The sequence below is a fragment of the Chaetodon auriga genome, chromosome 10 (assembly GCF_051107435.1).
Source record: "Chaetodon auriga isolate fChaAug3 chromosome 10, fChaAug3.hap1, whole genome shotgun sequence".
NCBI classification, from domain to species: domain Eukaryota; kingdom Metazoa; phylum Chordata; class Actinopteri; order Chaetodontiformes; family Chaetodontidae; genus Chaetodon; species Chaetodon auriga.
The window spans coordinates 22,195,676-22,218,382 of record NC_135083.1 but is presented as its reverse complement, the minus strand read 5'-3'; the positions used below and the strand labels follow the sequence as shown (position 1 = coordinate 22,218,382).

Sequence of the window (22,707 nt, the reverse complement as noted above, 5' to 3'; positions counted from 1 at the left end):
AGATGGAAAGTTGATGGGATTAACGGAGAAAGAGGACAGACTGAGAGGGAAGGGCTATGTTGCTGTTGTTGTCCTGATCTCTGATTTACTTTTAATTTAACTTTTATCTTCAGTAACAGTCAGAGGGATACGCTAATGCAAACCAAAGTTTTAACATGCACAAAATAACTGACATCTTTTAAAATGTGGCTTCCAATTGATTCAGTGTACCTCAAATTCACAGTACAAGTTTATTAATAGGCTTGTAAAATTACAAAACAATACAATAAATTCAACAGCAACAGCAAACACACACAAAGCACCATCGCATCCACATGTCAGCATTTGTGTTCCTGATGAAGTCAACTGTAGGGTAACACAGTTTTCACCTGCAGACCATTTGCATTGTACGCTGCACCAGAATAAGTGACACAATAGATCTGAATGTATGCTTCAGGAGGGGTGACATAAAGAGTAAAGAAAACAGGAAGACTAGGAAGGAGGGGAGGAAATATTAAAAAAAACAACAACAACAACAACAACAACAAAAAACCATCCTAGACATGTTTGAAGTGGCGCAGGCCTGTCAGGAATAATGTGGAAAATAACTCGTGTGTGTAATATTTGAATAGAGATGCCCTCTATCTCAACATGCATCATTTCCCAACTAACTGCACTACAGAGAGATTGTTTGATCTGCGTGAACTCAATTCCTCAGCCGTGTAGGACCCTGCAGAGGAGTAAATGTCAGGATGGAGGGATGAGAAAAATAAAGGAAAGAGCATATGTAGGGAGTAATGGAGGGGAACAACAGATGGAATTTACAGACACGTACACAAAAAAACCCTGATGTCACTATCTTTTCAGCTGCTGGATGCGGCTGCATGGGCAACTACACACACACACACACACACACACCAAAGTGTTCTGGTTGACATTTTTTTCTGTCCTTTGATTGGTCGGGATGAGAGAGGCGCTGGTTGCTGCAGTCTTTGGTGTGTGTGTCCTCAGATCTGTGAGTGTGTGTGTGAGAGAGAGAGTGTGTGTGTCTGCAAATGCATTCATCTGTGTTTCTGTGCTGTGTGAGCAAACATAGCTCTGCACCATTTTCACAGTTTGTGAATGGCTTTTTGTGCATGTGGGTGTGTGTTAGAGCGTTGGTGTGTGTGCTTGCATGTGTATGGGTGAGTCCTCCAGTCCTTAACTTACCTCTCTGCACTCACATACTCCTCTTCAACAGGCACACAGGGCACCTTGCCCAGCCTGACGCCCATCTGGATGTCTCTGAACTGCAGACCAAGGTTCTCCCCCAGGATGGTCACCCTGGTTCCCCCTTGACGAGGCCCCGTCTCAGGGAACAACTGGTCCAACAAGAGGATGGAGGATGGAGGTCAGAATGGATGGAGGAGGAGAGGAAGAGACAGAAGAAGGGGGGGAGAGTGTACAGAAATGAAAGAAAAGAACAGGAAGATGAAGGAAAAAGACAATAAAGAATCAATATTTTGTACCTCTTTGACAAGACATATATTCACACATGCATAAAAACACACACTAAGGACACACAGTGTAACCATGTATGCATCAACATTTCATACTTTCGATTTAACTAGTTTAAGGTCCAAAAATAGTTCCCAAACATGACATAGCATGGACACACACACACCCATACACACATAGACAGGCATACACATGCATTAAAACACACACTCAGCCACTGACAGACACAAACATGCACACTCACATCATACAGAGTTACCCAGATCAGGTGATTCAAGTTTTAATGAAGAAAAATCACCCTCTTGGCATAAAAAAACAATAAAAATTAGAAAAAGAGAGAGTGAAAAAACAACTCGCGCTGACATACAGGACCGAGCCGGCATCATTTCGGCTGTTTAATTGAAACTTATTACGCTGGCTTGGCTTCGTCGGCGGGGCTGTGGCAGTGTAACGCTCAGTCGCGCCGCCAAACCATAATGTGATTTATCTAGCCAGATTATGGCGCATAACGGGGACAGGTGTGGTGTGACAAAACAAATATGGTGACTGATGGACGGTGGCTGTCACAAACACGCACACATATGCACACGACAGCACAGACATGCACACACAAACCTAATCCCTACCAAGCATCACAAGGTAATTATGTGTAATCTGTCCATTGCCCTGTTCGCCTGCAGTGCTTGGCTGAGCAGATAGCGCAGTGTGGAAATGCAAACTCAGGCGGGCGACGGTATGGAGGCATAGCACAATTATTACACCACAGACAGTACCAAACAACAGACCTTGACAAATGGTGATTTCAACAGGGTGGACTAGTTTGGGGAATGAACAATTAGTCTTGTCAGACACGTGAGATTTCAAATTTTATGCAGAGAAAGTCAGCTGAGATGCAAACCCTTTTCTGCAGCCTGCCTCAGAGCTGAAGGCGATACTGTTGAGCAGTTGGAGGTTAAATGCCTTGCTCAAGGGTACCTCATCTATAATCACTGACAAAGGGAAGAGCAATACTCCACTAAAAGATAACCAGATGGCCCAGGGTCTTACACTGAACCTTAGTGGAATGTACTGCCCAAACATATGGAGTATAATTTCACCCAGAAATACAATTAAAAGGGAAAGTGGACTAAAACAGAAAATTGGAATGGAAAAGTGGAAAATAGAAAAGTCTAAATGAAACAATCAAATTGAAAGCCTAGAGATTAAATTGAAAGTGGCAATGGAAAGAGATAAAGGAAAACATATGCAATAAAAATAAATGGAAAATGATGAAAACCGAAAAGCTTAAATATAAATATACAATTAAAAACTCTGGCTAAAAGCCAGCAGTGTCATATCAAAGATTAAAAAGCTGAAGCCTCTATGAGCAGAATTTGAATGTGTCTGACTGCCGGCTGAGATTTTAACCAGGATCATCTCATATTTCCACAAATAACAACATATGCCATCAGAAGACTTTGATAAAATATTGTACATCAAAATATTTGATAAATAAAAATAATCATAACCACAGAAAAAATATTTTAAAAGATTCTTTTAAATTAGCTAAAAATTTATCTTATCAGCAGGCTACCAAATAGTAGTATGACAGACTGCCAGACAAACCATATTTTGGAAGCATTCTAGGAGTAAAAACACAGTACCTTTGGCAGCATGACGCTACTACAGATATTACGTAAACAGAGACAGACCTTCACTAACAGCCATACAGCTCTAAGCAGGCACATCAGCTGCTGTATGTGTTCAAGAGAAAGAGTTTGAACCGTAATGTACAGATCACAATGCATGAAGCGTTATGTGTTCGGGTTTGAAAACTTATACCTGACATGTCGCTATAGAAAACAATCTGCAAAACAAAACAGAAACTGGAGTGAACTGAATTAAGAGAGGGAGACAGAGCGAGACAAGTCTGGCCGGGGATAATGCTGCCTAGTATTTGGAAGCAGACTCACATTGGAACCTCAGGCGCCAGTGGAGCCTCAGCATTTTTGGTTCCACAAACACAATAGCTGGTAAACACTGACCAGAGCGAGTAGCCATCAAGCTCTAGGGTACGATATGGACAACAGATGTCAGGGTGTGGAAATGGGACTTCAGATGGTTTTGGAAGAATGGAGCTATGATACCACAAAACACAATATCAGCTAGCCACCAAGCCCTGGGATATAAACACTGGCAGAGCCACAGACAGACAGGCAACAGAGAAAGAGAGAGAAGAGTGCTGTTAAAGGGGATTACCACCATCAGCTGAGGGGGGCACTGAAAAAGGGGCCAATGAAGACTATGGGAACATACACTATCACACCATAAACACACACAACAGTCACCAGGCTGTGGAAAAAAATTCTCAGGGCATGTTAAGCTTATCCTACACATACTTTACATTGGCACAGTTTTGATGCTGAATTATTTTGACTACTAATGTGGAGTACATTTCGGAGAGAATGGTAGATTCCCTTGTATGCATGGGGAGCTTAAAATACATATTATCATGCTGGCCAGCATACAATCCTGTATGCAACTGGACTTTTAACTGGGAATGTTTTTCCAGTATTTGCTTGGTTTGAATTGACATGTTTAAGGTTGCATTTACCTACACCTTTCACTACTGAAGTATGGACTAATAACCTTTTGGGGCTAGAGATAAAGCCAATTGCAGCAACGGCCCATTTAGCTTGTGTCCCAATTCTAAACAACAAAAAACAGCACATCTGTGGTTCATAGAGGGCGGGTAATGACACAGACAAAGAGACAGACCACACCAGTGTACAAATGTTGTTCTGTGCTTTCACATACAGTTCTGTAACTTCATTAGTTGGCCAGGGCATTGACAGGGTTTGACGATACAATACCACATATAAAAAAAATATGGTTTCCTGTTCCTGTGTAATATTTTAAACAAAACCTTTACTAGTTGTTGACATTAAATTCTTTGAGTAGTGATACCACAACCTAAACTAGCCTTGGTGCTTGCGGTGGCTCTGACCATCTGTCAGTCCTCATCCATATTGGTGAGGAGACAGGTGAGGCTGTGATAGGGTATATCCTCCTGTCACCTCATGCATTCAGCAGTACTATCATGATGGACCCCAAAGTGGAACAGGAAATATCAACGTGCCTCAAAAACCTTTGAGGGGGGAAGCACTGATGAGAAAATAAAAGTGCTGGTTGCAACTTGGCTCACTCAACGCAGATGCCTTACATTCTTCATGGAACAAGGAGACTTAAGTAAGCAATAACATCGCCTCTAATAAACCCCATGATGATCTCCAGCTATGCATTAGAAATATGATCATTGTGGTATAGATGATGGAGCCAGACCACAACACCTCCTAGCTAAAGGAATGTAATGGTTGAGTATCATCATATTATTTCTGTGAAATCTGAGAGTGGATTTCCATTGGAACCTCAAAAACTCTTGAAGTATAAAAGTATGGCACCACATAACAAGATAACCAGTGCTCACTGAGCCTGTGGGCATGCAGGCAGACGCCACAGTGTGGAAATGGGACCTCAAGCAGCTTTGGACTCATGTTGCAGTGATTTGACACAACACTACTACATTGGAGCACATAACCACTGCTCTCTGGGGAATGTAAAGTACAGACGCCCTGAAGCTGGAAACAGTCCTCGGGCAGTTTTGGGAGGATAGTGGTCCGATACAATACGACCCAACACATTCTCACTCCCAACTCGTCACATATAGATTCTTAGTGAAGACCCCTTGGCATCACTTTATAAGGCACTGGGCAACTCTTTAATGTTTTTTTTTTTTTTTTTTTTTTTTTTTCTCCAATGTGCAGGGCTCCACGATGTTTGCAAAAAAAAATAAAAAAAAAATAAACAATTTTAAATTTCAAAATAAAATTTGATGAGAACAATAATAAACATATGGTCAATGTTGTGATACAGTTGCACTTAGGTTAGGTTTAAGCACCAAAACTACTTAGCTAGGTTTAGGAATAGATCACGGTTTGACTTACAATAAGTACATTAGCTACGTATGTTACGTTACATTACCTCACTTACAATAATCAACCTTCACTTTTGGTTTTACATGGGACAGGAACACTGGTCTCCTGGGTGAATGTCTTTTAAAAGATCTATATACCTATACGTTACAAAATAGACAAATCAAATAATGCCCTGTACCATGTTGTTGAATTATTCCCTTGTTTTCAATCAATGAAAGAGTTTCCAGTTTGTGCCAGTTCACGTGCCCTGGAAGATTTTAATGTCCAACAAATGGGAGGAATTCCGGTTGCTTATTATCTGATTATGGACACTGTTTCCCCATGTTTTTGTGTACAAGTGACTAACGGGGTTGAAGTTTTTCCAGTAGTCAGAGCATATACAGCTGGCATCCACAAAAAGAAGAAGACAGGATCTCTACAAAGGCAGACCTTAAGTTATAGAGTAAGACCCTTTTTGTTTAAACACAAACAGTTGTTATATCGTTCTCACCAAAGCCACCAGACTCCATTCACAGACACAGTAACTGCATCATCGTAAAACACGCTTCATTGAAGCTCGACAAAAACAAAATAAAACTCACCAAAACCTTCTGTGTTCATCTTTTCACTGTTCCAATAGTCTTCACTAATTCTGGATTGGGTGAAATAATCTCAGATTTTCCCAGCTACTGGCCACAAACCACCAAACCCTGGAGCTAATCAGCTAAAAGCCTGATATTCAGACTGAATGGCAATTTTTGTGAATACTTCTTTATTCAGTCTGACACTGTGTTCCTTGTTAGCTTTTTTTTTTTTTTTTTTTGCTCTAACCAATCATTAATGACATACTATGTGTATCTGGCTGCAAGGCCATTTCCTATAAACACTGAGGCTAAATTAGCCAGCACAGTTTCTCTTGCAGAGAACCGCAGTTGAAATTGTGATGAAAAAGAGGTGCTCCTTTCACTAATTTCATTATTCTCCAATTTTAAGACACCTCAAAGCTGGAGAAGAGTCTGGCTATATATTAATCTATTCTACTGGAGCTCCCAGCTTTGGAAGCAGCAATAATTAATGTTTTCATCCTTGATATAATTTTTTCTTCCTGTGTTTGGTCAGTTCTTCTGAATACCACTGACCAGGAATCTACTGGAGGTAAAGTACTGTGGCGTCGCTCTGTGGTGGTGTGGCCGTCATATTACAGTCCAAACCACGTAGTAGCCACATCAAATCATCAATATTATAGCAGTGGTTTCCTAGTAGTCTGTGATCGAGCCTGTACACACATTGCATGTGTGCGTATGTGTGTTCTGTAACACAGTCATCTTAGTGTGGTGTGAATGGTAACCAATGGCGCGCGAGCCATGGAAGACCAGCAGCTGTTAAAAACTGGGAAAGTTGTTTATGTGGTCAGAAAATAGTTTGGGAATTCTGCTAACGCTTTCTAAGAGTTCTGGAAATTCAATTTGCAAATGGCTCTTTTTCTTTCTCTGGAATACTGCCTCAAACAAATGATCTCACTGTAGTTACTGTGTTAAATTATTTGATAAACCTGGGAATACTGAATTGGGAATATCTTATTCTCAACAGTGGATTGGAGACTGTAATGTTAATAAAGGATTCTTGGTTTCAATAGGATCAGCTTGGCTCACTCTGAGACCCAGCTGCTGGTATTATCTTGCTTTCCATTTGGGGTTATTGCCAGTAGTGGTGAAATGTGAAACGAAGTACATTTACTCCAGTATTGCACTTCAGTGGAAATTCGAGGTGCCTGTACCTTATTTTATGTAACTTTATACTTCTATTTAACTACATATTAGAGGCAAATACTGTAATTTCTACTCCACTAATTTTGTGTGACATCTTTAGCAACTAGTTACTTTTCAGATTACAATTTTTCATACCCTTCTTTCCCTGTGAAAACCTCCAATTTTGATGACTCTGAATTTGAATGTTCGTGATGAACTAAAGAGTTAAGTGTTCCTTCATGTGCTGAGAAAAATCTCTTCTTAAGTTGAATAAACTATTTAAAAACCCTTTTGGATTAGCTGGATTAAATGAATTCTCACAAAGCTGGAATCAGGGCTGTATTTCTGACCTCATGAAAATTTGTGTGGGGATGCAGTACCTGGTTTTCACAGGACAGCGATGCTGCAAATACATGATGATCTTATAGAATATGATGCCTGAAACCACACATACACATTAATGCAGCAGGGAGATCAATCTAAAAACATTACATATGAAGTAAAACACTAATGGACAATATTAGTACTTTTATACTTGAAGTACATTTTGCGTGTTAATACTTAAGACGATTTACTTAACTAAGGTTTACTTACAGGACTTTTACTTGTAGTGGATCTGAACACTTCTTCCACCACTGCCAGTAATATCATGATGTGATTAACAAGAACATCTATGGCATACTGGGCACAGTACGTATCGGGTGAGTGAACAGTAAAATGTCACAGTCAGTGTTACTAGAGAGACTAATAAACCTGGTTCATCCCACATAACAACCCTAACCCTCCTCTTAATGAAGTAACTTAACCTTTCATGGTGTAACATGCAATTGTTGCTCGATGTCCAATCTGTGGTTTGTTCACATAGTCACAATTTTACATGATCAGAATTGGATGGTTACCTACTGAAATAAGTGATGTACTTAATTGTACAATAATTGTTTGAATTTGCCTTTTTATAGTTTGTGTATTGGCACTGAATCCAAAATGGGTGGTAAGTGAATACATGATATCCATAATACTTGCATTTGTAACTCTTTCAACAGTTATTGCTACACTCTGTCAACTTGTACTATTATCATAATATAAAAAAACACAGAACTCTTACTTTCCGTTCTCCTTCTCATGCCCTTGTGTTCGCACAGAAACACACACCCAGACACATGCTCAAACAAAGATAAAGAGGTAAGCACTCCTTTCTTTTCAGCTTGTGAACACATATTTACATGGATGGTCACAGCACTATGTATCAGCCACAGGGGGGGGGGGAAACAGATGCATATTTTAGCAGGTTTTTGGGGTGTCGGGAAACATCAGAGACTGTTACTATCAAAAAATAAAAAGAAATGTGGTGAGGGAATCAAACCAGAAGAACTGAAGAAAAACCTTTTTGTGTCTGCCGTCTCTATTATCACATTACCATTTCTATCATTCTCTCATCCTCCCACACATTAGCCATTGAGATAACTCTTTTATCCAGACCAACATGTAATAAAGGCTTTTACATTACATCATGTCAGAGGCATTACCAGTTCTGAAAGGTCAAGAGTGTAATTACACGACCATGATCCAGCAGTATTGTCTGAACCAATTGTGTGATTTAAAATGATGATTTGATGATGATCAAGAGAAAAAATACTGAGATATGGTCAAAAAAAAAAAAAGTCTACTTTCTCATGACATTTAGCTAGTAAGTGTAAATTAGTCAACTGAAAGACAAAAAATTGTGCATCTTGAGTAATCTGATCAAGAACCGAAGCTTTAATGAGACTTAATGGTCTTAAAAAATGAGAATAGATAAGACCAAGTGGGAATATCCTGAAGTGACACAGATTACTCCATTAATATCAAGATAATCATCTGATTCATTAAATGTTCATTTGCGGTGGAATCAAGCAGCTTTTGTACCTGCTGAGGAAGAAATTTGATTCCACTGCCTTACTGTTGGAAAATAATTTTTTTCTGTTTCAGACTTTACAACTGTGCACAGAAAAAGGCTTTTTTCTTCCTTCTTCGACCATAACCCACTGACAGTCAAGACAGCAAGGCAGGAAGGAAAAAGATCCACAAATAAAGCATAAAGAAAGGAAACAAACATGAAAGAGTCTGAAAATCTATCTAACCAATGCTGGATTTTGACCCTTACAGCTTCCCAAATACATCAACACACAGAGCCAGACAGAAATGAACACACCTAAAAGACAGTTAAAAAAAAAAAAAAAGAAATCAAAACCAAACAAACCTCTCCATGCCTCTGTCGCTACGTGCCTCTGTACCAGTTTGATGTAACAGTGAGTAATAATACCATTTCTGTGCCAAGGGCAGGCACAAGGTCCCAACATGGGAACACATTAAAATAGAGCAGCTTTCATTCTCGGTTCAGGACACGTAGGGTTTTCGTGACCACAGGGGCTTCAAGAAAGAGAGCTGACGCAATGGCCTATCAAGGTTTACCAGCCTTGGATCTCCGCAGGTGACTTTACACTCTTCACGAGTTGACAAGATTATGATGTGGTGCTCAAAGAAGCCGCGCTGCTTTTCTTTGCAGGTGATTTTAGGACTGTAACATTGGGGGGAGTTTTTATTTGAAGAGTTTCTTTTGGTTGTTGCTGACTGTGGATGTTTTGTTTTTTTTTTCTCACCAGTGGTGACGCTTCTCTTGAGTAAAACTTAAGAATTAGGTTGGCTTCACTTCATATCTAGTAATCATAATACACACACACATATATACATATATATATGGATTCAGTTCCAACACACACACACACACACACACACACACACACACACACACACTATAATTTCAATGGTGAACTATATTTTAAAAAATCTCACACATTTCATTTAGCTGAAATCATTAAAATTCTAAACTTAGCTTCTGCTTTTTCATAAATAGATCTTCATTAAGAACAGAGAATGGAAAAGCATGGACATATGCATTAATAATTGAATAATTTGGCATCATCTTTTTGGTTTTCAACACCATGATAAGTCAAAAATTGGTAAAAAATCTATTTTGTTGTCAAGATTTGCATGTGAAATCTGTAGAAATATGAAAGCTGTTTTCAGGAGACTTTAGACAGTAGCAGTATTTTTCCCAGAGAAGGTTTTGATTTCGAGTTGTTTGTCAGCAGTTCATGCAGAAGATATTTCCTTGTTGTGCCTTCAGTGTTTTAGTTGGAACCACACTCACTTACAGGTTTAAGTTCCAGGTATGTTAATGCAGGCAAAGCTGAAAGTCCATGTGGCTGAGGTTTGCGTTGCTGTTTTTCACTTGAGCATGACAAAGAGGTCAGAGCCCACGCTGGGTTTTGTGGCATCAGACTCCAATGCTTCGAACGCTGGCTCAAGACAAATGCTGCCTGCATCATGTGATTCCCTGTACAAACTTTTCTGTGATTTGGAACACACTCTTTCTGTCTGTAATGAAGCCAGTATCTTTCTGTCTAACTGGCAACTGTTCCCCATTAACCAGTGGAACAGGCGGTGAGTAAGTGTGTGTGTAAGCTATTTGTCTGGTTATGTGTATTTGTGTGGGAGAGACTTAAAAAAGGACCTTTAGAGGACCAGTGTGTAAGATGTAGGGAGACCTATTGGAAGAAAAAGAATATAATATTTCTAATTATGTTTGTTTTCATTAGTGAAAAATCACCAGAAAATAAGAATCGCTGTGTTTTTGTCACTGAGAATTAATCCCTTTATATCTACAGAGTGAGTGGGTCCTCATGCTGTACCACCATGTTTCTGCAGTAGCCCAAAACAGACAAACCAAACATTGACTCTAGAGAACACCTTTCGCATTTTTAGCAGTTACCATAGTTAAGGGTAAGGCCAAGAGTATTCAGTTAGTTGCAATCTGCAACCTCACGGCTAGATGCCACAAAATCCCTCCACGGTGGACTGTTAAATGTTCGTGTGCATACAGTCCAATGCAAATGATTTGTCTGTGAAAACCTACTTAAACCTGATACAGATTCTATGAAAGCACAGACTAGCTCAGAAAAGCATATCAGAGTAATGAATAACGTAATGTCATGATATGACATTCATGCTTGTATGCATTCACATATAACATATATACGATATGACTCAAGTGACAACCTCTGAGGCTGAAAAATGAAAGGAACACCCATGTACCCCCAATGTTCCTCAAAAGGCCACTTGAGGCTTTGGAGCGAGTCAATCTACTACTTCACAATGGCTCTTCAGAAATCACACAAAGACTCCACGTCCATGTTTTATAAGGTCTGTGGTACGACTCCATAAGCACAGCCATGACACAATACTACTAATAACACATACACACACACTCACTTACCTTAGTGATCTTGGGGTGGGTGCAGCGGCTGTTTCCAGAGGTAGCATGCATCCACCCTCCGCCTTCAGTAAGCTGCAGCGGGAGGTGGGAATTTCCTCCACTGGTACACTCCTGTCTGAGGGAGCACTTCTTATCCTGGACGCACCAGCCACATTCGAACCTGGGGTCAGCCTTCAGGCACATCCCACAGCTGTCTCGCAACGCTCTGCACTTGTACAGGTGGGCTGGCCGCGAGACAGAGAGAGAGTGGGACAGAGACAGATTTGATATGACTTGAGTCCTGGGGGAACAGCAGCTTTTCACAGCGCACGTTATCTAACTTTCAAACTTAAATGTCGAGGGTTCACGTTGAGTCTGGTCAGTACATGAGTGAGCACAGATGGCAGAGAAAGTGCGGCCGTGGCATTTATGATGTTAGAAGATTAGCATGGAAGCTAACAAGCTTACCAAAACAGGAAACTTGGGAGCCAGGCTAGAAAACTAGCTAACTAACATGGCTAATTTAGCATGACTGGTTTTTCAACCCATGTAAACACCATACTTCCATTATGGTAATGCAATTAAACTCATAATTAGTTTAAGCTTAATCACATTAAGATACCTGGAGTACTGCGATTTCACTCGCATTATGAAGGCATGTTTACATCTTAATTGCATTTCTTTCCCTCTGATCACATTGCGCATGTACAGGAAGTGACATGCATTATAAACATCATGTGAAAGATGGCGGCCAGGGACATGGACATAATGTGTTTCCTTGATGGGCGAAACCATCGCAATGGAGATATTTTGAAAGCCGTTTGCAGCAAAGTTGAGAGAGGGTGGCTACTGGTCTTCTTCGCTAACTAATCGTACCCACGATTCCATACAAATGACATATAACTACAAGTAGCATGTAAGCAGGATTTCAAAGAATGGCCAATCACATTATTGACCATAATTGCATTATTAGTGTCCATGTAAACATAGCCAGTGTTAGGGTTTTCTGGCCACAGTCAAAGGTAAATTCAAATATAGGCAAATGTGACTGCTCTACTGTACTACCTTCATTTGTTGGCAGCTTGTTTGAAACAATGGGGAACCTGTTTTTCTCTGTTTTTCCAGTCTTTATGCTGAGCTAATCTAAGCTAAGATATCTAGCTGCTGGCTGTTTCAGACATGACATAGATCTCATTTAGGCTAACTCTCAGGAGGCTTACAAGGCTATAAGCATGTTTACCAAAATGTTGAAGAATTGTAAGTGCAGTTGCACATTAGTCACATTACTGCACGGAAAATCTGGATCAAGTTTCAACTTTTGAGAAAAACTGGATTAGGCCTAGCGTACGTGTTTAACTTGCAATGAACTTCACATAATTTAAATGCACAAACCATGCTTGCTTTAAATTTGGAACCCCTTTTTGTACTGTTTGAGACATATTTCTGATAAACAGAAAGTTCTGTAAGTTGTTAATTTGAATGAAAGCAACAGTGGCAAGAAAAAAGTAATCAGGAGTATATGTGCCTGTTAGCCTGAGAGAGAGAGCAGGAACAGCATAAATGAATGTTAATCACCCGCGTAACACCGAAAACCTTTGGTAGGTGATTATTACCACTCGGAGACTGTGACGATGAGAAAATAACTGTTTCCACAGATAAATAGAGGGAAAAAAACGAACAAGCGACCTACAGGGATATTACAGAAATTAATTCGACAGGTAATGTCTGCCTACGCCAATAGGGAGTTGATAATTTGTTGTGTAAAAAAACCATTCCCCAAACTCTGCAGACTGGAAAAAGTCATTAAAAGTAAAAAATGAATAAATAAATAGATAAATAAATAATTAAAACCTCAAACACCTGAGAAGAGAGAGGAGAGGGAGATGAAAGGAAGCGGGGAGGAGGGGGAGGATAAATTTGAGCTGCACTTGTTAACAAAACAGCAACAAGAATTGTTATGAATTTAAAGATGAGGAGGCCCCTCGAGAACGACAGAATCGGAGAAACGAATAGAGCCAGAGAGAGAGAGAGAGAGAGAGAGAGAGAATAAGAGAGCGAGCAAAGACAAACAGAGGAGAGAAAGTCATGCAAACAAGAGAGAAATAAGCACCTCTGAGTGGATAGGTTTTTTGATTTTTGTTTTGTTACCATTTGTCACCTGTTAATCTCCCTCCTAATTATCTATCACTGATACTACAGTGACACAACCTGCTGGCACGTTTGTTTGCTGTCACACCAGTTAAACAGATTTGAAATGAACTTGAGTGGAAAAAAGAGCGGGGGAAAAAAAAAGCAACAGAGCATGGAGGAATCTCCTCCCTCCTCCAACTCCTCGGCAGACAGACGGCGGCCGGACTTCAAAGCGAGCTTCTCTCCTATCCATCTGCCCGCCTCGGCCCTCCGCTCGGCCTAATCTGATTAGCCACGGCTCAGCTTAAAAGTAGCGCGACGCTAATTAATCTGAACCAAATGAATGATTTAATTAACATTAACATCTCCACTTTACACCGGGGCAAAGCTGGGCCAGGGCCGAGCGGCTGTGCTACAGACGGATAATACAGCTTCAATTCAAAAAGAAAAAGACGGGGATGGAGCAAGGAGGGATTAATGGAGGATGGAGAGAAAAAAGGAGGAGAAAAGGAGGAGAAGGTCTTTATGAGATTTGTATGAGTGAGGACGGTTTTATAATGCCTGTTTTTAAAGAGTTTTAGACCTTTAACACTAAGCATTGCATTGAACCCATAATCCTAATAGGTTTTCTGTGAGGCTTTAGCTCAATAAGCATAATATATCTTCGGTGGGTTGATAGGGTTGTTGATTCATTACTCATCCATAACGTAGCCACATGTTTCACAAGTCTGTCTTGTCGTGATGAATACACCACTGGCCTTGGATGCTGCCTGCATAAATTCTCTGCCACCTAGAAAGTCAAGTAGCAGGCACTGCTTACTCATAGTCATAACAACAGGAACATACTTGTCAAGTTCGTCGGCGCACACACACACACACACACACACACACACACACACACTGCCTCTAAGATCATTGAATTTCACACTCCCAAACTCTTAGAGCTCAACGCCACTGCTGTCACATGGAAAGCAGTCACTGTGGCGCACACCACTCGTGCCTGTTTCAAGAGTTAGCTGGATAGCTCTGCTGTCTAAATTGATACAATTTCCAGTAGTAGTGGTGCTTTTGAATGAAAGTCAGTCATAACAGGGCTTTTAACATCAGTCCACGCTCCAGATATGAGCTTTCATACAGCAGAGTATCCTAGCTAACTCTTGAAACAGGCCCTGTGGATCAGGATGCTTGCCACAGTGAGCGCTCTGCATGTGACAGCGATGGTGCAGAGCTCATTTTACCAAGAGCTGTTGTATTAAAGGGACTAAATAGTATATTTGCTCGTGTTTCACAAATGTAAGCTAAGCTAAAATGCTCCACTAAACACAGAAATATTAGATTGCAATGTGCAGTATTACTTGACTCCCTAAATCAATGCTGATACTAGTACTGAGTGGATTATTCGTCAAATATAGTATTGCTCAGTTGAGTACTTATCTGATTAGGAAAAGTCATCAAATCCTTAGTTTGAAATTGCAGAATAGGTTCCATCTACTTGATTGCACAGAAATGTGATTATTAATCTTGTCTATACTTCTCAGCACATGCTAAACTCAGGATGTTTAATCCCCAGAAAGGATCTTTCAGCACAGACAGACTGAAACCCTAAAGGAGCATATTTTAAACAAAATAACACAGGCAGAAAAATTAGGTCATGACCGATAAGCAACTAATTTCCAAGCAATCTGCAAAATGAACTACATGTCTGACATTTATCAAAATGAGGTCAGATGGAACACAAAGGAAGTGAGATTAAAACGTGCATGTGTGTCATCTAAAGACTGAAGTGAATAGTGAATAGGAGAGAACAGAGTAGGAAAGGTTAGTTAATCTGACTCAAGACATGAACATTTTTTTTTTGCAAAACACTGTATGACATACTTGAGAGCAAGACTTACATTATCTTGTGTAATGGGACGTCTAAAATCATTAGCCTCCCCAACCCAATATATTACACTTGATAAAGAATTTAGAATTGGTAATAGTTTTCTACTTCATGCACAAATAGCGATTAAAAATAATAAATGCCATCCCTCCATGTCGCTTTCTGTTTTTCTTTATCAATCCCCTTTACTCTCATCTAGCCCTGCCATTACATGGTGCATTTATCAACCTGTCATCCCCCCATCCTTCTTCCCCTACATCCTTTCTTCTGCCTGTTGGTTTGGCCATTTGTTTATCTTCCTCTCGAACATCCATCCCTATTAATTTCTGTGTTGGATGTTTGTTTGTTATCATCGCCATCCATCAATCACTCCCTCTGCCCCTCTTTTTATCCCTGAGACAAGAATAGTGTTTTTCCAAGCGGATACACTTTCACCTTTCTCCCTGATGGCTGTCAAAAAATGAAATTACAGATTTCTTATGTTGGGGAAAAGAGTGCACACGGCATTGTTGCCTCACAGAAAATCATTACCAACAGATAAACAACCAGGACTGATTCAAATTTTTGGAAAGCCACAATGCCCTGCCAAAATGAGAGTGGAGAATAGGGAGGGTTACACGGAGAAAAAAAAAAAAAAGTTGTACCTTGGATGTTGAACGGGTTGTCAATGACAAAGATTCCATTCCACACCACGGAGAGGTCGACCGGTAGGTCACTGATGTCACTGCCCTCGTAGTCATACTGAGACAGACAGAGAAACAGAAAGACAAGGAGCGTGTGAGAAATTGTTGATTTATAATGGAGTCAATGCAAATTGGGAATTGTATGAGATATTGTTTAATTTGCATTGTGATTCGGCCTGGCTTGTTCATCGCAGACAGCGATACAGCCCGAGCATGCACACATGCATAAATTCATATTTACCAAAACAGACATATTTCATAAATACACACAGAGAAATAACAGATGGGGTTACAGTTGAATGGGCATGGAAGAATGGAGACGGAGGGGAAGGGAGGAGAGGAGATGAGGTAGGACAAACGGAAAGGGACAAGACGGGTGATGAGAGGAAAATGGAGGTGAAGGATGAAGAGAAGAAGACGGGGAGGAGGAGGAGAAGTGGTCAGAGAGGTGAAAGCAGCCTGACGTCGGACACTGGTAGATGTGCAACAGGACCATATTCATTTACGCATGAGCTAAATGGTGGGATGAGGGTAAGGGAGAGATAAGATGCGGAGCAGTGTAAAGTGAAATTGGCATTTCCAATTTGCTCCCTGACACACTGGATTTGATAGACGGGATTCGACCATCCCAATGGGCAATGGGGCCTGAGACACACACACATGCATGCATGCACACACACACACACACACACACACACACACACACACACACACACACACACACGCACTAATGATACAGTGAAAACTTTTCCTCACTCTTCTCTTATTCACCAGCATGGCTCAAATACCACACATATCCCTGGAGTGAATAAAGACGCTCATGCTTGATGGGGCTGTCCTGTGTGTACATACATTCAAAATCTGAAGTTGAAGTTGTTATTTTCCCACTAACAGTCAAAGTTAACAAGCCTAGTATGTTTACAGAAATGCACTCCTTTGCTTTGACGTAAATGACATTGTTTCCTGGATTTTATTTTGTAAATCTAATGCATGTGTATTCTCGGAGACAACGGTCATTATTTGCATGGCCACAAGGGGTCACAGCAGTGTTGTGACTGCAATTCCATTACTTTTAGTGGCAGCTATACTAATAGCAACTAAACACTTTTTCAAATTAAATCACTGAATATTGAAAACTGAAATCTCCAGCATCATGTGGGTCTCCCATCAAATCCTACTGCTTAACCAAGACAATGAAAGTGTAGCTTACAGGTAGGAACGCTAGTCGCCCTCTAAAGGTTAGAGGTATTAATGACGACTATTGTTACAGTGACAATGGGTACAATGATAGCTGCCTTGATCCACAGTGTGTTACAGCAGCTCTGAAATAATACATCCATTTCTGCAGCAATACCAGAAACGAAGCAGACTGGTTGGAGAAATATTGTGGTTTTGATCAACTATCAAATTTTTAGTTTTTACAAATAATAATTCATAATGGCCAAGATTCGTAGATACTTTACATTATCTGGTTTACTTTTAGTCATTCAAGGCCATCCTGAAGGGCTGACAGAAAACAGGCAGGAGACAAGAGGAAAGAGAGGAGCATGATGCGCATCAAAGGTCCACAGCTGGAATCAAAGTGATCAGCCACCTGGCACACACCTCAACCAACCATGAGGACACCCTGGTAACATTAATCTTTAGCAGTTCTTTTGAGAAGCTGTAACACAGATTTGTAGACATGGAATCTGTAGAGCTGGTGCTAACAGACTAAAAGGGTGGGGCTACTTAAATATAATGAGCTGCATGGGTTGTCTGTACAGCAGCAAAGAAGATATTAAGCTTCTGATATACGTGTAAAACCTTTTTCAAAACAAAACACGGTGTTACAGTAGTGATTTTGGTTCAGCCTACAGCCTGCACAAGACGGAGATGTGAAGAAGAGGAAAAGAAGAACCTAAACAAGAGGAAAACAAAAGGAGACATTGCAAGCATGCAGCCACATTGCACCTCAAGCACACAAATGCCTCTATTGAGACAGTTCAGAAGCTGAGAGGAACACAGGCCAACGAAACCACAGGATTCCGGGAGGTCAGCAGCTCCAGAGCAGAGGGATTCAACCCAAACACTCTTTTGCCACAAAGTAAATGCTGATTGGTCTTTCTCCCGTCCCACTAGTTCAGTGTGACCCTGATCCATCACAGGCTGCTGACTTTATTAGCATCACCATTATGTCCCACTGTTTAAAGGCCTGTGTATGGCAGCCTCCAGCCTCCGTGAAACCACAGGACGCACACACACACACACACGCCCACATGCTACCCCACTCTCTGTGGCGTGGCCCCCATTAAACTTTAAGGGTTTCAACTTGTCTGCCGTCACCAAAACACTGGGTGAGCTTGTTCTCTTGTCAGTCCCTGCCCACCCTGCTGCCCGCCACATCATGCTTTATTCATACTGTCACATGGTTTAAAACGCCGACACAAACCACACTGTGACACCACCCAGTCACACTGAGCATCACCCACTGTCGAACTCTCTTCCCGGGGGACACTTTGGTGTAAAAGATAAGATTTAAGCTGATTTAAAAACTGAACAGCAGCAGGAGGAGAAATATGAAGCAGAAGAGAGATTTAAGTTAAGCTAAAAACCACTTCAGAACTAAACTACCACTTAAACCACAGGTGTCACAGGGAATTTGCAAGGAAGATACGAATTTCATCTTGTAGCTTTTGTCATTATTAAAGAAACATAAGTGAACAAGACTAAGTGTCTCCAGCCATGCTAACGGCTATGTGAACCTTTTCTGTGAGCACACTGGTGCTATTAGCTAAATGCTAACATCAGTATGCTAGCATGCTTACAATGACAATGTTTACCTTCACAGTGTTGTGCGTTAGCATGCTAAAATTCGCTAAATGAGCATTAAACTCAAAACATAGCTGAGACTGTATTTGTTCATAAAGTATATCACAAACTGACATTTTAGGCTGATGATGGAGCTTGAAGAGGATCACCACAGTTACTACAATCCATCATAAGGGAGCATGAATTTATGTACCAAATGTTCTGGCAGTAAGTCCGACAGTAGTCAAGACATTTCACTCAAAAGCACAAATGTCAACGTCATGGCGGCGCTAAAGAAAAAGGGGATCACCAAAGTCAAGAGACTTTATCTTCTGGGGACCATGAATGTCTATATCAAAACTGCATGGCAATGCATCCAGTCATTGTTGAGATATTTTAATGTGGACCAAACTGGTGGACAAACCAAACCTGTCATCCATAGAGCCATGCCACCAGCACGGCTAAAATTTAGCAGAAAAAATAATAGAGGCACATCAGGGGAGCATTCAGTTTGGGTGACACTTTAATAATTTATCACACTGGTCTTGTCAGTCATCAGTTATTACTCCACGCCGACCTCTGAAATTTAAAATTCTCCTCTAATGAGATTTAGAAGCATGGGTGGCACCTGATATTTAAGGCAGGCAATTTTCCACAACTTATATTTCACTTTAGGAAAATCTATCTACTTCTCCACAAAACGTCCTGGAGGTTCTTCTCAACAATGCAGTGGCATTTAGTCAAAAATCACTGTCACAGTCTCTTATTTTCTCTTCTCAATGGAAGCTCGCTTTTTTTTCCTTTTTTTTTTTTTGGATGGACAGAAGTCAAACTGAGACAGAGATGCAGAGCTTTATTCCAAAATTAGACAGTCACCTTTTGAAAATCACCAATACCCTGACATCATGATTATAACTGTGGCATGAAAGTACATGTAATTATGGAACACCGCTGAAGCCATTACCTCTACTTGAACCTTTCTTCACAAAATGGCAATTTAACATTTTAAAGGATCTGTGTTTCAATATCGAGTGATGGCTATCGAGTTGTGGATATGCTGAAGCCAAAGTGTTTTAATACGTTTAATACAGAAAACCGATGGCTAAAATAAGACCACTACTAAAAATCCTACCTTGTTTCAAGACTTAAAGTGCTACAGAGAGGACAGGGTGATCTCCCCACGGTAAGGCTTCACTTGTTTGACTGTTTGCAGCTTGTTTCAAATTCCTTGTCACCATGCAACCTTTTCCAGTATGCATAATACTGTGAATGATGTGGTGATGAGGTACAATACGAGTTCGAGTAAATGCCACAATTTTTCAACGCTAAAGTCTTCACCGTACGTCTCACACAGCAGATCATGTTTACTGTTCCTTCTCAGCCTTTTACTCTGAGAAGCTCTCTGGCTCTGTGTGAATGTAATGTAATTACATGTACTGTACATCCTGTATTGCTGGAGCTCCAGAAGGAAACAGAGTTCAACCAATATGCAGACATGCAATGGACTGCAGTCTGACTGGAGCTAATGAGCTTGTATTTCAAATGTCTGACCAATCTGAACCGCTTTAACTCACAGGATGAAAGCAACTTTACCTTAAATGATCTGTATTTTAAAAGCTTTTGGCTTACTGAAAAACCGTTGCTGTCTTTTATGTTTGTGATTTATTATCCATGCTCATGGTTTCCACATTTCCTGCATTTAATTATGTTTTTCTCTCTCAGCCATCCCGCTCTGGGATACCTCTTTGGCTTCCATGTCGGATTTCTTCCATACTAGGCATTCCCGTGGTCTACTGGTGATTGGATGTTTGTCCTGCTGGGCTACAGCTTGTTTGAATAATTGATGACAGCTATGAATATATACAGTATATGGTCAGGTTTGGCTTTGTCCTCCAGAAAACTGACGCCTTCTAGTTGAAATATTGGGTACTTACTGAACTTTACTTATTGAATTGAACAGCTATTGACCATAGGCATGTCACTGACTCTTGGTACAGCTTTGATCTAGAAGTGGCACCAGCGCAGTTAAAAGCTCTGTATTGGTGGAACCCTGTAGCTAAAAGTTGCTCTCCCCATACTGAGCGGCCTCTCTGCTGGCCTGCCATCCTGACTTCCCTCCCCTAAGTGCCCGGAGCTGCTGGAGATGAGTAATCAGACTCATTACTGAAGCCTCTGGCCAGCTTCTCCATGTCATTGCATGTAATTAATCTACCTGAGCCAACTCATAGTGTATTCCCCCTGGGGAAGAGAGAAGGGAGGATGGGAGGGGAGAGGAGAACAGGAAGTTAGGTGTAGGGAATGGTAGGAGAAAGAGAAATGGTAGAGAAAAGTTGGATGGATGCAAGTGGAGGACAGCTGAAGAGCAGATAAGGGCAAAGTGAGAGGAGTGGAATTAAGGGAAGGAGGAGAGCAGATTAGAAGCAATGGATGGCAAAGAGGGAAAAGAGGAGAGGCAGTGGGAGCTGGTAAGGGATGACAACAAGAGGAGAGGAGGAACATGAGAAAGAGGGAGAGGAGAGCAAATGAGACATAAAAGAGTGGAGGACAGAAGAAGGAAAGTGAGTTTACACAAGGAGGAGATAAAAAAGAGGAGAGGTACAGAGACGAGGAGGGGCAATGAGAGGGGACAAGGGAGAGAGGGAGGAGAGGTGACAAGAGGAGAAAAAAGGGAGAGGGAGGGGAGGAGGTGTAAAAACTACAAGGTGAGCACAAAGCCGTCCCTGGCCTCATTACAGTAACACACCAGCCTGGCGCGGGTTCATTCGTTATCTGCTCCTGCACTCGTTTATTCTCTCGCTACATGAATCGTCTCCATGGATTGCATGTCTCCACGGATTGTATGAATAGATACGGCTGGTGTCTGCGTGTGTGTGTGTGCGCACGTACATGCTTGAGCGTATGAAGGACTGAAAACTGCCGATGTTAACAAAACAGAGCAGCTGGCTGGTGAGGGAGAGAAGGTAGGAAAACGGAGAGGTGTGTGTATATGTGTGCGCGTCCATGTGCAGGTCACCCTCATGTAATTAGTCATGTTGAAGGATACCTGAGCGAGTGTTAAAAATACACCGCAAGCGCACACATACACACACAAGTCCCCCACTTCAGTTCAGTTCAAGTCATCGGCTTCATTAAACAAACAATTTTGCATGTGTCTGTTCAATTCTATGTTTTTATTTTTGCACTCAAACCCAACTGTAAATAATAAGGTCTCACACTTCACCCAACATTTTCCTCCAACAGTATCTGTGCATGGCAACTAAAGCATGATTGATGATGAAGGATTTTAATGGTTTATGTTAAGGCAACTCAGAGTGCTTGGTTTAGGTACGAGAAAGCATTATGTAAGTGTTGACAAAGTCTACGCTACCTGGAAGCATGCAGTGCACGTCGATCTTTTCAATATTTAACCAAAATAATCCATTTTTCACCGACCACAACTCAGTGCTGTGTATTAGCCAACGCCTAACAACAGACCACAGGCCCTGCTCTGTGGTGTCGAAGTCCAACATCCCCCCTACTTCTGTGCAGTATAAAGGTGCATTTAAATAGAAAGCAAAGCAAATTATCACCTCTAGTCATTCCTGTGAATTTGACCAGAGGGAACATTTATGCAGGCTGTGCTGATTTTCCCCAAACAGCCAATGTACTAAAACTTATATGTTAGCTCTTAGCTAGCTTGCTCGTGAGAAATAGTTGCTGCACCAGGTGATTTGTCAGATAATTGTGCCCAGTGTGCGCATCTTTAAATCTA

The 22,707-nt window shown here is 41.0% G+C and overlaps 1 protein-coding gene across 2 annotated transcripts in view; it reads right to left on the bottom strand.

Moving 5' to 3' along the window:
• LOC143326616 (plexin-A1-like) overlaps positions 1-22,707 on the bottom strand; it is a 249,698-nt gene that overhangs the window by 62,208 nt on the left and 164,783 nt on the right. For both annotated transcript variants that reach the window (XM_076740331.1, XM_076740332.1), the window contains exons 11-13: positions 16,128-16,224; positions 11,493-11,716; positions 1,189-1,340 (exon numbers count right to left, since the gene is read on the bottom strand). In XM_076740331.1, coding sequence (XP_076596446.1) covers positions 1,189-1,340; positions 11,493-11,716; positions 16,128-16,224 — 473 coding nt within the window. The remainder of the gene's footprint in view (positions 1-1,188; positions 1,341-11,492; positions 11,717-16,127; positions 16,225-22,707) is intronic.